Source organism: Suncus etruscus, chromosome 9 (assembly GCF_024139225.1).
Source record: "Suncus etruscus isolate mSunEtr1 chromosome 9, mSunEtr1.pri.cur, whole genome shotgun sequence".
Lineage (NCBI taxonomy): Eukaryota > Metazoa > Chordata > Mammalia > Eulipotyphla > Soricidae > Suncus > Suncus etruscus.
The window spans coordinates 71311680-71328309 of NC_064856.1; the positions used below are offsets into that span (position 1 = coordinate 71311680).

General features: G+C 36.5%; 1 protein-coding gene across 2 annotated transcripts in view; it reads left to right on the forward strand.

Annotated features, from left to right (window-relative positions):
* Positions 1–16630, forward strand: part of NELL1 (neural EGFL like 1) — a 1037291-nt gene that overhangs the window by 88336 nt on the left and 932325 nt on the right. For both annotated transcript variants that reach the window (XM_049781002.1, XM_049781004.1), the window contains exon 3: positions 8581–8731. In XM_049781002.1, the coding sequence (XP_049636959.1) occupies positions 8581–8731 (151 nt within the window). The remainder of the gene's footprint in view (positions 1–8580; positions 8732–16630) is intronic.

Sequence of the window (16630 nt, forward strand, 5' to 3'; positions counted from 1 at the left end):
GAATCTCAGCCACCAAGTATAGGTCAGACATCTGGTCCTTTGCACATGCACCAAGCATTGAGATCTGACATTCTGGATAACATCAGATGGCATACAGGGAAGATTGTGATCTGTCAAACCTGGCTGTCACGTTGGTACCTTAGCATTATGACTTACCTGCCTCAGGAAATTAGAATCTGTAAATTTTATAAGCGGTCATTGGTTTAATCTTTGGCACCAGAACCCAGGCCTGAGTGCCATTCCCGGCTCACTGCCATTGTAAATCCTGGTGGTGACACAGGAATGAACAGATCAGCAACAAAAGAAGTGGGGACTCTTTAAGTGTTGGGTTTTTTAGCTGTAAAGTAGGCAAAATAATGGCAGTGCCTAGAGTTCTTGTAAGTGAGATGAGGCGCAAAACAGTGAGTTTAGCTCACATTTGCTTCCTCCCCTTCTGGCTTTGGAAACTAATGGGAGTTTAATGGGATGATATTGTGAACTGTTAACTGGGATAGAAATCCTTTACACATTAAGTAGGAGTCTTCTGATGTTCCTACTGCTTCTTGCTTGTGACTCCTGCTTCTTTGAAAGCTAGTTGCAACAGAAAGAACTAACCTGCTCCAATATGGTTGCAGACCTTGTGGCAGGATATGTGCTCCCCATCCTCTTTCACAGCAGGAGCTGCCATGTTGACTGGTCAGCTCTGAGTTGACACATTTTCTCCACACACAGGAATGAAAGGCCAACTGCCATTCCAAGGTAATAAGTGCTGCTCTATCATCTGGGGCCAATTTACTATGAATTTAAATGGGTCATGAACCAAAAGGACAGCATGTCTGAATCACCTCCATCTCCAAATTCTGCCACATTTTGAGGTGCTCTATGTCAACGACTGACACCTGACTTTTTCACAAGAACCAGGCTGCTGTGGAGTGCTTGTTGAGTCATTTCAAGATGCTTTTTTGCTCCTTCAATTTGCATTTTTTTCTTGACCACAGCAGGGGTTACTCTAATCTCTGCATTCAGCATTTACTTGTGGCTATACTCAGGGGACTTTATAGGATGCTGGGATAAAACTGTGGTCTGCTCTGTGCAAGACAAGCACCTTTCTATGATTCCTCAATTTGCTATATGGCATGTATTTTCTCCAATATAAAAATGAGGGACCAGAGCAATAGAACAGTGGCTTATACATTTGCCTTGTACGTGACTGACTGGTGTTCAGTTCGCAGTATCCCATACGGTCCCCGAGCTTCCTAGGAGTGATTTATGAACTCAGATCTAGAAGTAACCTCTGACAATAGCTGAGTGTAGCCCCCAAACAAAAGAAAAACAAATTCAGTAGTAGCTTCTCTGCTGAATTTCTAGTGAATAAGGAGCTTGTAGAGAAGGTGAAATGCTAGCTTATTCGAATGCCCATGGGTACTCATATTCTCAGCAAATATCTATATGTCTCCCTACCTCTTACCTGGTTGATTATTATTGTTATTATTATTACTATTATGCTCATATTTGCAGAAAATAGTTCCATTATTTCCATCATCCATGTGCTCTCTCCTTCCTTTGTACATATCCTCACTTTACATGCTGTCACCAGTAAGTGATGTTGCTTACAAAGCTGTCCTTTAAGGCAAAGGCTATATTTTTACTTTTCTTTCCTCTTGGTTAGCCCAGGATCAGGCATAGAAGAAATACAGGAATATTTGATGATGGTGAAAACTCATCTGCAAGCTAGGAAAAAGGGAAATGAAATGACTTCTGTATTAGAGAAGAGAGGGTAAATGCCAGCATGAATTTTTCTCTACCCTCCTTTTTTATCTCATATTTTACAAAACTGATGTTTCATTTTCATGTTAGCATTTTAGTTTTTAAAAATTACTAGGTAGAACACTTTTATCCTAGAAAAGAAAAATTACCCCTGTTGCTGAGTTATTGCTGTTTTTTTTGTTTGTTTGTTTGTTTTTGGGTCACAGCCAATGGCGCTCAGGGGCTACTCCTGGATCTATGCTCAGAACTCACTCCTGGCAGGATCAGGGGATCATATGGGATGCTGGGATTCGAACCACTGTCCTTCTGCATGCAAGGCAAATGCTCTACCTCCATGCTATCTCTCCAGCTCTGAGTTATTGCTTCTTAAAAAGATTTTGCCAAACCTGAGTATTTGCAATGACGTCTTTCTTTTTCTCTCTCTCCCTCTGTGTGTGTTTGTTTCTTTCCTTTTGCTCCACCTTTGGAACATGCCCATCTATGCTTAGGCTCTGTTCTCAGAACTCATACCATATGTGGTACGAGGGATTTAATCCAGGTCTTAGCTGTGTGCAAGGCAAGGCCTCAACCTGCTGTACCCTCTAGCCACCTTCTCTCTCTCTCTCTCTCTCTCTCTCTCTCTCTCTCTCTCTCTTTCTTTCTCTCTCTCTCTTTCTTTCTCTCACTCACTCTTTTGCACATATACACATTTCAAATTTTTGAATTATGTGATTTGTTAAGTCAATTAAAAAACAAGTACCAGAAAGTAGGGAAAGACATGATGGGAATGGACCGCTTCACTGGGTTATGCTTTGTTCATATATTTCTCCTCTATCTCCTCAGATTATCTTGTCTGGTTTTGAGATAATTAAAAACAGTGCTTTAGCAGAAGGGAGGTTCATCAAACCAATGTGCTTCATTTTTTCTTGAGAGACTCTGGGGCAAGTGTAACTGGATATCACAATATTTGCCATGAAACTTGGTGAGCAGGGATTTGTTTCTATTTTTGTTTCTATTAGCATTTCTTATAGTGGGGCTAGAAAGGGAATGACATGAGTGTCAAAAGTGCAAGGCAGATTTAGGAATGATGTTACTGCATTTTGCAGGTGACAGGGTTTTTAGAACTTGAATATTATGACTTGTATTCTATGTACCATGTTCAGTTCTAATTACTATACTCAATTCTCCCTTTTAAGTGTTCCCTGAACACTCCTAGTAGTGGTCAGGCATTACTCCTTCCTCTATGCCAGAGATCACTCCTGGTAGTGTTTCCAGAACAATATATGGTGTGCTAGAGATTGAACTTAAGCGCATTGAATTCAAAGATCGTAACACCTTTATTATCTCTTCAGCTCTCAGTTCTCTTATTTGTTCAATAATTTCCACTTTATATTTAACACAGTGCACAGGTTTCTAACTTGTTATTTATATTTAGCTCTATCATAACTCTTATTATTCATGTTCTCTCTAACAGAATTGACATTTCCCACTATTACAATGCTCAAACATGGTAGCAATTGGTTATGGAAGGGAAGTATTCACTTTTGGTTTTTACAAATTGGTTTTTATTGGCTGCTCTAACTTTAGAAAAACAAATGAGTGCAAATTAGGTGATGTTTGCAGTAATTGACAATTTTACATTTAATTTGATCATGAAAACTAATAGGGGAGAAAACTAAGAATTTGCAACAGTTTCTAGAAGAAAATTACATCATTTAGTTTTTTTCTTTTGACTAGGCAAAAGTGGTGAAATGCTGAACAGAAATGAAATGTTGAGGTCAGAAAAGAACTTGGAAATCATAGAGTTGAATCAGCTGAATTTTCAGATGTGGAGAAAGAAGTGGAGGAAAGACTGTGGCCTGAGTGGCCTGTATACTGGGGAGGGGGGGGTTGTCTGAGACCTTTTAAAATTTCTGGTGCAGCATTCTTGCCTCTGGAGTGTAAAAAAGGCAGATTGCTCAGTTCTGTTCATTTAGTAGCTGAATTACGATAAACATTTGAGTTTTTCTGAAACTAAGAATGCACACTAAAAAGATACAGTCACCATGTATAAAAATTGATGTTTTTACATTTCACTCTGGAAAGCACCAATGGGGTCTTCTTATTTCACTGTGCCTTCTTATTTTACTTATTTCACTGACTTACAGAGAGAAATGAGTAAAGTCAGCAAAGGAAATGTTTAATTTCCAGAAGAATCATTGGGTGAACAGAAGCATGATCAGGTCGGTTTGGCCACTTAGTGGAGGGGAGTTGCAAAAAGAGGAGTTGAATTGATTACACAATGACATTTTCTTTAGTGTAATAGATTTGGGCAATTGAGAAATTCTTAATTATCTCCTGGTTGCCCTAAAATGACTTCTCCAATGGTAATATTAGTGGTTGTCTTTAAAGTAAGAACAGAAATGACAATAGAAAGTAGAAAAGTAGTTTGAATGTTCTTTGCATGCCTATTTCATACCATGCACCAAGAACTATGAATACTCATGAATAAGTATTGCTGTTCTCTTGGGGATAATCTAGTAGAGAAAAGAAATTAGGCAAGAAGCATGAAACATGACTTTGATATAAGGAAACACATGGTCGGAGTGATAGGAGACCTGTTTGCTGCAAGAGGCAGAGGAGAAAGAACCATCATGTGAAGAGATGGGGGAGAATACAATGAAAAGAATATCCATCTCTTTAGACAGAAGTGGCTGAAAGCTGCTCTCTTAGTAATCAAGAACTGCTTGAGGAAGGGTTAGAGAGGTTAGCATGTTGTCAGTTTGTGTATGACCTTTCATACACTGTTAAAGAACATAAACTTTATCTTGAGTATAGTGAAGCTGGGTTTTAGTGATCAGCTTCCGGCATGGGAGTGTGACTTGCTCAGGACTAGCATTGCATTCCTGGCTTGCTCTTCAGTTAGATACTGGAGTGTGGAGGAAAAAAGAACAAGGGCAATATCTAGTCTCTTAGCTTTAGGAGCTGAAGAATTCTAGTTAGATTGGGAACTCCACGTAAAAAAATAAGACAGTTTGGGAAGATAATAACTCTGTTGTGGCATAAGTGCCTTGAAATGCTTGTTATGCATTTGTGTAGAGACATTAAGGATATTCAGTATGCATCTGTTATTTAAAGGAGAGGATGGAATTGCAGATGAGTCTGGATACCATTGACCATAAAACTGGCTGAGTGGGAGGAAAGGACCCTCAAGAGGCTCTTCTGGCCTCTTGCCTCCAGCATGCAGTGTCACTTGATCTTGCCATACTTTCCACAGGGGCAGATCTTTGGAGTTCTTCAGTGGATTTTCTAGGCACCAACTACCACTCAGTTGATTTCTTATTGATGAACACAAAAGGCACTAGTAGGAAGGAAACAATAAACATTTAAGATAACCTAGAGCCCAATTCTTTTTTCTAGAGCCAAGTTCTAGGTATATCTACCTTATAGTATGAAGATCTTTGCCTAAGAGTAATAGTAATGAAAATAATGAGAATAAAAATGTTAATAAGAATTTATGAATGATCTTAGTTAAGATAGTGACTTATTTATATTTGATAACTATATTTTAATTATAAATCTAATTCTAAGTTAATATTCCATAGTTAATTTATATATTTAATAGATAATAGATTTAGTTTATATGATTAATATTTTGGTATAGAAATATATTAATATCATTATAGTAGTATATGGCATCCTATTATATAGGTTATAATATGTTATATAATACATTGGTACATTTTAATTATTCAAAATATATTGACTATATAACTTTATATATCTCTATATAGACATATAAAGAACTTCCTAATTCTTCCATCCTTGAAAGTAACTGAAATTTTTAGAAAAGTTATAGTAAAAGCCATTCTCTAAGTGGCTACCTTTATTAGTTTGACTTTTGGGCATATTAGCTGATACTTAGAAGATAATTTAGGTTCTACACTCAGGGATTTTTCCAAGCAGAGCTCTGAAGACCATGCGGGGTGCTGGGGACCAGTCCCATTACTCCATGATCAACTTAAACATCTATAGGTTTGGTGTTTTTTTCTTTGCTGCATATAGTTCATTAGATTCTAGAAGGAAAAGTTGGGTTTGATCCTGAGAAATCTCTTGTACCTCTCCTTCATTTTGTGAAGTATTTGAGAGGTCTCAGTCATTGAGAAGACTCCATCCTAAGATCAAGATTTATTTTGTTAGAAGTCATCTTTTACTATACAGTTATTTATGGTCCACATTCTCACTGCTGAGAAGTCACCTGAGTCAGGAGGTAAAGGCTAATATTCATTAGAACACATTGGTTAAGTGTGGTTAGGTTCTTGAGGAATATAGCTATGTCTGGTAGGCAGCAAAGGTGTGTTTTTAAAGGGAGCTGGTCTACCTTCTCAGGGTTTTCTGATTGGGAAATTATATCTTGCTGTCATTTGTAATGAGGAAATCCCAGCTAGTCCCATGAGAAACTTCCTGTTGGTGACTTATTATTTATGCACTCTGGGCCCCTTTCTGCAAAATTCATTTCTGAAGCATGAGAAGATCTCCAGTCCACAATGACATTTTTAATGGTGCTTGATAATAAACATTTTTCTTTATCAAAAACTGTACATGCAGTCTTGGAAGAATAACTGAATAGTTCTCAGGTTGTTAGAGGATGTCTTTGGGGTGTGAAAGGTGACCACCTCTAAACATATTTTCTTGTTCCTTTAATGCTCTTATACTTTTTTAAAACTTTATTCCCTAAATTCTCACATTCTAATGCCAGAAACTGTGCTTGAAAATAATAAGTAGCACCCAGTTTATATTGATAAGGTTAAGTATTAGTATTGAAGTGTTTTTTTCATTGTGTGGTTGTTGAAGAAAGTATAAGAGCAAGATTAGATGGATTTACATATATCTGGAATTGCTGAACTTGTTTCAATTAGTTTTGGGCCACATCTGGTGGCACTCAAAGGTTATTCCTGGCTCTGCACTCAGAAATTTCTTGGCAGGCTTGGGATCATATGGGATGGCCATTGATTGAACCTGGGTCAGCTGCATGCCAGGCAAATGTGCTTTCACTCTGGCCACTGAACTGGCCTCAATTTTAGTAATTATTTTTTGAGGAAAATTATATTATACAACAAAGGGTTCACTTTTTGCTTTTTTTTTTCAGGAAAAATGATTATTCACTGTCTCCTGTATGTCTAACTTTTTTAAGCATAAAAACAAAGAGTATCCACAATTTTACCTTAGGCTACTTCTGTTCCCTGGATCCTTTCAACACTTCCAGGTTGTAGTATGCTCAGCTTTGAATTACTGTACTACATGTTTACAAAAAAAAATTCCAGGCATGCTCTTATGGTCATAAGCATACCTTTTATTTATTTTTACTTAAAATAATTTAAAATTTACTTTATTTAAAAATTATGCATCACATAGTTAATATAGTTGATGATAATATATTTGTTTCCACATAAATGAGGGCGAAATTATTACAAAAATAGAAAGAAAAACAGAAGAAAAAGTAAGAGAAGAAAGAAAAAATGCAGTGACGAGCCGAGAAAAATTGTGAAAATTATTGTATTACTAATGAGGTCATTAAGTCAACCATTGGAAGAAAGTTTAATAAGCTCTTATTGCTAACTGACCATTCTATTATTTAATTTGTTTCCAAACATTAAATGACTCATCTACCCATTGGCACTTAAATTAATGTGTTCTTATGAGAATGACATTAAAGTTGTTGTATAACTGTAATTGTGGATGTGTAGGCCAGGAATTTAAAGAACTATTACTGATACTGTGGTTTTTGGGGTGCATGTTCTTGGTTACCAGGTCTCCCATAAGTAGGAAAATGCAGTGGTAAGAGTCAGTGGGAAAGGGTGCCCACACTCACTCCAAAAATATCCTGGTGATATCAGCCCAAATAACAGTAGACCTGGAGTTTGGTCAGACGGTGTCTAAGCAGAAAATTATAGAAAAGTGGTGAAACAGGTTTATAGGCAAAGCAGTGATTATGGGTAAAAGATGCAGCAGGTGTGGCCTACATGGCCATAAATTTTCATGGCTTGCTTTTGAGAACAGAGTGTGTCTATGGAGCTGGCCTGGTGAAGACACGACAACTGTATTTGTGTGCTTTGAATTTATTTTTGAATCTAAAGCAGAGTTGTCTAGCATTATTAGTACTCATGAGACTCCATGGGTAAAAATGGATTTCACTATATGTATTATGGAAAAATAGAAATAAGCTTCTTTAAAAAATTCTTTTTATTTAAACACTGTGGTTACAAGGTTGTTCATAATAAATTTCCTCTCACAGATAAAGTTGTCCATGATTGAGTTACAGTCCTGCAATGTACAGCAACTTTCAACAGTATGCATTTCCCACCACCAGTGTCCCCAGTTTTCCTCTCACCTCTGCCCTGGGGAAATCAACTTCTTGAGCAAAGTAAAAGTGGAACCTATTGCATAACTTTTGGGTCTCACTAGCCTTAGAAGTCTTTAAATTTAGGACTGTCTCTCACCTTATGTACAACAAGTTAATCCACTTGCAGCAGGCTAAATTTGTTAGTGTTCTCTCAGAATTCCTGTTGAAATTCACTGGCCTGCCAGTTGTGAATTTGCCAAAGTGACAAAGCTATCCCTGTCACACAAACTCCTGGTTTTGCACTGAATGGATATAACATTGTGAAAGGGTGGATGGAACTTGCCAAAGAAAACTATTGGCAAGATGGGGAAATGCAAGAACAACCTGTATCTTCAGGCACAGCATTTTAACTAGGTATCTCTCTCTTCTCATTTTCCCTATTCTCCTTTCCCTTCTGGATTTTCCTTTCCTCCTTCTTCTCGTTCTTCCCTTCCTCCTTCCCATTTTTCCTGATGTCTATCCATGACTCTTAGGAATGGAGAGAGAAATCCATGCAGCTCCACACATGAGTGAGAAATTAATTCAGCTGTTCCGGAATAAGAGTGAGTTCACCTTTTTAGTGACGGTACAGCAGAAACCATCAACTTCTGGAGTGATTTTGTCCATCCGAGAACTGGAACACAGGTAAGAAAATAGATGAAAGTCTCAGAAAAGAAAGTCTGAAGCAAATGCTTAAAATGAATGTAGTATACAACCTACTTTGGCATTACTAGGTTGTATCTCCAGGTAAATGCTCAACTAGTGGATGTCTTGTTTCTGTTGAACATAGTAATCCATTTCCTTTTTCTTAAGAATTTACTTTGGGTAACCTGATTTTCTCCTTTTCTCTTTCTCAATGATAAATTTATTTCTCACTTATTTTTTGATCTTCTGGTTATATTTTGCTCACAGAAAACCATGTTCTATTCATTATACTGTTAATTAGTTGTATTTAATGATGACCTTCAATGAAAGCCTTGTGTAATTACTTTATGTGAGAACTGTGATTGATGCTGAGAAAGTTAATGTGAATAACACAAAATTTCTGCCCTGAGGATCAAATAAACTAGTAGGGAAGTTGGGCAAATAAATATCAAAGGATTATAGATGCAGTGCTAGAAATTCGTATTTGGGAAATGAATAAAGGAAGGGAGGAGGTTACTCTGTTAAGGGCTGTAGTGTGGAAGACAGCCTTGATTGTATAAAGAAAGTTGATTGTATAAAGAAAACAGTGAAATCTTGACAGGTTGGGAATGAATAAGAGATAGGAATAATGGAATTATCAAACAGGTTCCTTTGATTCTGAGATAGAATAGGTGAGTGGATAAGCTGTACATAGTGTGCGTAGAGGAGGAAATGAGGAGTTTGACCAAGACAGTGAGGGGTAGTGCCACAGAAGTAGGAGAAAGCCTGATTTCAAATATTTGTTTTCACATTAAAAACATTAGGGGTGGGGCCGGAGCAGTGGTGCAAGCTGTAAGGCATCTGCCTCGTGTGCGCAAGCCTAGGACAGACCTTGGTTTGATCCCCCCAAGCCAGGAGCGATTTTTGAGTGCATAGCCAGGAGTAACCCCTGAGCACCGGGGTGTGGTCAAAAAACAAAAACAAACAAACAAAAGAACCAAAACAAACAAACAAAAACATTAGGGACAAGAGTGATCTTATATGATCTTGCATGTAGCTGGCCTGTGTTAAATCCTTTGCATCCCATATGATCCTGTACTCATCACCAGGAATTATCATTGCCTGAATGCAGAGCCAGGACTAAGTACTGAGCACCACTGAGTGTTGCTCAAAATCAAAAACAAAAAATGAAACTAAACTAAATTTAATTTGGATTAAATTTCTCTTAGATAATAGGTAGCCATGTAAAAAATTAAAATTTGTGAAAAGTTTTTTAGGGAGTTCAAAGTACTGATCACTAGGTAGGTGGTTTTAAATCTATAGAGAGAATTTAAATATATAGAAAAATATGTAAAAACATATAGAAAATATTATAATTGTTTCTATCATTTTTTTCAGAAGCTAACATAGGTAGTAGTTTTGTTTTGGGGGAATCTGGGAAATACTTTGTTATTAAAATTTTTTTTATTTTCCATATCCTCTGTGGTATTCTACTTAATTCTTAGAAAAATTTTCCATTTGATTAGATATAATTTAGTTCATTAAGATGAGTTTTTCAAGTAGATATTATATTATATTTAAAAATTTTATAGTTGTGACTTTATCTTTAATTTTCAGCGTAAATTTGTTTTTCTGTCTTGGCAGGACTTATCAAGGGGCTGTGAAATTTTTTGGTCTTTTTTAATGAAACAGTTCTTAGCTTTATTGATTAAGTCTACTGTTTTTAATTTAGAATTCATTGATTTTTGTTTCTTGCCTCCTTTTTTGATAATAACCTTGTTACTTTTCACTAGCTTCTTGAATGTTTAGTTCATTTCTTTTGGATATTTTCTTTTTTTTTTTTTTTTTTTTTTTTGGTTTTTTGGGCCACACCCTGTGACGCTCAGGGGTTACTCCTGGCTATGAGCTCAGAAGTTGCTCCTGGCTTGGGGGACCATATGGGACGCCGGGGGATCGAACCGAGGTCCGTCCGAGGCTAGCACAGGCAAGGCAGGCACCTTACCTTTAGCGCCACCGCCCGGCCCCTCTTTTGGATATTTTCAATGAGGACATTTGCTTATGAGTATTGTCTTAAAAACCACTGAAATATGGTATTTTACTTTTTAATACTTCTTGATTTCAGTTTGACTTCCTCTGTGATTCAACTTTGTAGAGTGTTAAAAAAATTCAGTGATTCAATAAAATTTACTTAATAGGTAACTTTAGATTTATTGAGCACAAAAATATGTGCTGAGGATTTTTAGATTTTTAAATTTGCTAGTATTTTCTGATGACATATATGCTCAATATTTTATTTTTAAAAATATTTTTATTGAGGTGCTGTGATTTACATTAACAGTGCTTTTAATGATAGTTTGTGCACATATTATTCCAATACACATCCACTGCCAGGGTGCCCGCTTCTCTCCACCAGTGTCCCAATAGTTTCTCTATCTTACCTCCTCTTGTATTAGCAATCTGAGCATCAATATTGTTAATTTTAGGGAGAATGTTTTATATAGATAGTAGATTTAAAATGTGTACAGGTTTAGTCATAAACAGCTTTGTAATACCTTTTAGTTATGCTATTTAGTTATTGCGTGTCTTTTATTTATGTTTTACTTGAATTGTGATTTATGAGAGAGATAGATTCATAGCTTCTACCATGATTTAATTTTTTCATATTAGTAGCAGATAGGCTTAAGGGATAGGCCTATAAATGCCATATATTACTGTACTATATTTCATTGGCCAGTACTGGGGAACTTATTCTATTTAAAATAGAATGAACATGGATACTGGAATCACTCAGAAGTATTTTATTTGAGATATTTTATGTGTAGTTTGAGACCTAGTACAAAAAGGTAGTAAAGAAACAGACTGTTTCACAGAGTATCTTTCACCCAATCCCTCAAGTAACATGCACTTAATAAATACATATTTAATGATATAAATGATTTATTATCGTCTGTGTCTGGGTATGGATTTAGAAATTTCATGGCTAGTTTCAAAGATTTATATTGAATATATTGTCTGAGTCATAGATATTGCCCTTGATGTTGTATTTCTGGAGACTGCACAGTGCAGTGTAAAGGCCCCAGATTTTGGTATAGAGAGGCAGAAATGGGTAATACCTTGTAATTTTTTTTTGTGTTGACTAGAAATATTTGTAAATACACTCAGCATAGTTCTTAGCACATAATAAGTGGTTGCGATGTTGATGGGTAGAAGTTTGATGCTAAGGAGGAAACAAGATTCTGAAGAGGGGGTCAAATAAACACTCATCTTTCTTTTATTCAGTAGTTAAAGTAGTTTCTCTTACCCAAACAGTCTGGTAGTTCTGAATTTCGAGTAAAAAATCATCTTTGCTGATGAAGCACAATGAGACAGTATTCTGCTTAGAACACTCTCCATTGCCATGATTTGCACCACAGGACATAATCATTCAACTTCCTTTCCCAAAGCTGTCAGCCAAGAGGCCTGCATTTTCACCATTTAGGAAATCACTGTTTCCTGTTCCTACTTGACATCTAACTACTTGGAGGCAAGGCAATATTGAATCAATGGCATAAAATTTGTTTAGCAGTTGAATTCCCTTCCAGCCAGAGGCAGAACCTTTCTCACCTGGCACTTGTGTGTGTGTGTGGGGGGTGGTGGTGGAGGGGGTGAGGTGGGGTGGGGTGGGGTGGGGGTGGAAGAGAGAAGACAGTGGTGGATCATTGGGGAGACTGATTTTTTAGACTGTGAATGAACATCTTGGCATAAATAAATCTGGAAACGTCCCGGATAAGTGAGCACATTGAGCTCCCCTGAATATTGTAGGTGAGTAGATAAAATAAAATGAAAAGCTTACATTCAAAGACGATTGATAACATATCTGGAGGTGGCAATTGAAATAGACTTTTATGTGATAGAATGGGTACTCTTGTTATTAAATCTAGTCTGTGGCTGTAATTTGATGGATATTTTAAAATGATACCAATAGAGAACATTGGGAGATCAACAGAGATGAATCTGTCTTGCTGTACTATCTTAATGGCCCTGCAGATTTAATGTTTATTTTTCCTGATTCAAGTATGTTAATATAGAGCTTTGTTAAAATGGAAAGCTTAATTAACAGAGATTAAATCTAATTGAACGTTCTGCCAGTGTATGCAGCTCTATAAAATATAATGGTAAATCTTCTGAGTTTCTATTTTATTCCTAAATTATAGCTAAAATTAAATCTAAGATGATTAGGAAGTGGAATGCTGAGGGTCTAAGTGAAAACTTTATGTGCAACATATCTGTGAGGAAATGAAGAGAACATTTTTGGTTTTCTGTGAGGATACCTTCTGTTTAAAAATAAAATTTATATTTCAAAAGATTCTCTTCAGTTTTGTGAGAAAGTATGGTGGAAAAAGTTCCAACTTTGCTGCCAGATAGACCTGGGTTAAATTTTAACTCTACTAATTATCCATGTGCGAGCTTTTGCACTTTGACTGTAATTTCACTCACTTCAATATCTTTCTACATCAAACGAGATATTCGTTAACTGTGTGAAGGGGTTGCTGGGAGAATTTGACTTAAGTAGGTGAGTAGATCCTCACAGATCTCTCTTCAAGGAACCCAGTAAGTGTCATTTTATCCTCTCTCTTCATGAATTAGGTATTTCCTAATTCTTCCACAATTTTACTAGAGCATACTAGGTATAGATTGACATCTCTTCAGCATTTGTCGTTGTAATTAGTTTTTGCATCAAGAGGTTGTTATAGATAATCCAAAATTATTGACTTATTTACTAATAATTCAGTCCTAAAAAATGCAGTCCGAATGGAATTTCCTTCTAATTATGGTTTATCTTTCTAACTATAGATCTGTTAAGCTAATATTTAAATTATGCTTGCAAATTACTTATTGAAGTGGATCAGAATATGTAGGCTAAGAAGCGAGGAGAGGAAATTTCATAAGAGTGGGAATTTGAAGAGAAAATGAGGTCAGTCAAAGAAAATACTTTTCCCCTGGGTAATTACTAGTACATTTCTAGATATGTAAATTTGATATAAATTTAAAAGTTTAACTTTTCATCAAGGAGCTATAACATAAATCTTATATTTTTAAAATGCTAGACATTTTTGCACTTATATTTTGAAAAAAAATGAAGCAAAGTTCAAATTGCTTGTCAATTGTCTTGTCTTAATGCTTATCTATCTGTTTTTTTTTTGTTTTTTTTTTTTTTTGGTTTTTGGGTCACTCCTGGCATTGCTCAGGGGTTACTCCTGGCTGTCTGCTCAGAAATAGCTCCTGGCAGGCACGGGGGACCATATGGGACACCGGGATTCAAACCAACCACTTTTGGTCCTGGATCAGCCATTTGCAAGGCAAACGCCCTCCGGGCCCTTATCTATCTGTTTTAAAGTCAATGGGCAGGTATCCACATTTAAAAAAAATAAAGGTGTCTTTAATCAAAGAGATTTTAGATCTAGAACTGTGATTATAAATCCCTTAACTACATTCAAGAATATTAAAGCTCTATCCAATACTGCTTGATGCTGAGCTACAATTGTGAATCATACCTAGTGGGAATAAGTCAAGTTAAGAAATACTACACATTGTAATGAGTTCTGTGATGGAGGAATAAAGGGAACTCACAGAAATGACTAGGAAGATCTTATATTCAGACCTTATTCAAAGAAGGGAGATGAATGGTAGAAGGCTCACCTATTTTTGGATGAAGGCTTCTTTAGTAAACTCCCAAGAACTGAAAATGCATATTAAATAAAGATGCCTCTATGAGACTGTCCACCTGGAATCTGGGTTTCTCTCTCTTATTTTGGGGGGCTTTGGGACATACTTGTCATTGTTTAGGGGTTTCTCCTGTAGGTTTGGGGGACCATCGGAGATGCTGAGAATCAAACCCAGATCAGCCACATACAAAGCAAATACCCTACCCACTGTGTCATCGCTCCAGCTTCATCTTTCATCTTTAACCTTATGCTTAGCAGATTATGGACATAATTCTAAGTTTAAAGGTTATGGAATGCTTTGAAAAGAGGTAATTTTTAGGCAGAAATAAAATGATTAGGATGATCTCATGTCAAGGAAATAAATTTTCAGTAACACACTAATTAAATAAATTTAAATCTTTTTTTGAAAAAAAAAAGAGGCTATTCAGATGAACTTTGACCTCAATTGAAGATAAGAAGTATCACAGCAATGGATTATAATGTTTTGGGCAAATTGCTCATGCTCGTACATCTGCATATTAAATTTTGGATGCCCAGCATTTGAGATATGGAAAAGCAGCAAATGTAGCCATTAACCTTTACTTTTTTTTTATAAGAGAACTCACAATTTCATTAATATTTATGCTTAGAATCATTTTAGTTCACTGGAATTATAGAAGATTTAAAATACTGCCATCCTTTTTTTTTTTTTTACTTTTTTACTATATTTGGAATTAGTAGTTGTGAATTGCATTTATGCTTTGGTAATATGTACTCATTGGGTTCTGTAGTGAGAAATATGGGTAGAAAGGAATTTATGCAAGAATGATTTTATTATGGTGAAAGATGGACTTTTGTTTGGTTTTTGGGTCACACCCAGCAGAAAAATGGATTTTAACCCCTGACTTGCTGTATTCTGAATGGCAAACCTTTGATGAGTATAGGGCAGTTGGAGGGATGCCAGACTAAGGGCATTTTTTTCTATCAGTTAATTCTCTGGAGATTTTGGGGGCAGTACTCTCCTTGCACATCCAATTGAGATTCCATCATTAAAGAGAATAGTCTCCATTAAGCATGCATTTGAGCCTTATAAAATTCCATAGGTAATAAGTAGTGGGTTGTGAAGTGGTGAAGAGCTCATATAGGAAGTATGCTTTCAGAGAGCTGTGCATTCTAGAAAGGAAAGTCATATGAAAAGCAAAGATAAGTGTCATGGAAGAAACTATGGCACAAGGTCCCATAACAATACAGTGAAGAAAAGAGACAGGAGAAAGTTCTGGAGAATGGGGATCTGCACTGATTCTAATAGATCCAGATAAAATACCGTATTTGCCGGCATATAAGATGACTAGGTGTATAAGACGATCCCCTAATTTTGCAGTTAAAACATAGGTTTAGGCCTATATTTGCTGTATCAGACAGAACGTTCCTGTCTGCAACTCTATGTACCACAGTGAGCCAATCACAACAAGCAAAGGTTCAAAGGTTATACTGTAATAGACTTCCTCTCTGACTCTGGCCAATCTGGGCAGGCTTTTTACAGTGTAGATTCGGGTCCAGAACATTGTCTAATTTGCATGCATAAAAATCCTGCTTGGATTGGCTGGGTTAGAGAGGCAGTCCGGGCAGCCTTGCAGTGATTGGTGCAGGATCGAGTTGGAAAATTTGTTTTGTGGCAGTATTCAAACAATTTTCGTTTATCGGCATATTGAAACATTTTTCGGCATATACTCGGCGTATAAGATGACCCCGATTTTCGGTTCACTTCTTTTTTGTTTCAAAAGTTGTCTTATACGCCAGAAAATACGGTAATAATCAAAGGGAAAAGTGGTAGGGCAGTCAGTGCAAATGTTCTGTAACAGGAGCATAATCATGGGCTGCTAATCATGGAACTTTGTAAATTCAGGGCTATGTGAAGGCAAGGTTTTAGGTGAATTAAAACAATAACTGCCATAACAATTTTATATTGTGACAATTGACAAGGTATAGTGTTTTACTTGGACTATATTATTTCAGGTCAAAACACTTTTCAATCAACAACTATATGCAAAGAAATTTTGGCTACAAATTATAACAATTTTTTTTTTTTTTTTTTTAGTTTTTGGGTCACACCCAGCGGTGCTCAGGGGTTACTGCTGGCTGTCTGCTCAGAAATAGCTCCTGGCAGGCTCGGGGGACCATATGGGACACCGGGATTCGAACCAACCACCTTTGGTCCTGGATCGGCTGCTTGCAA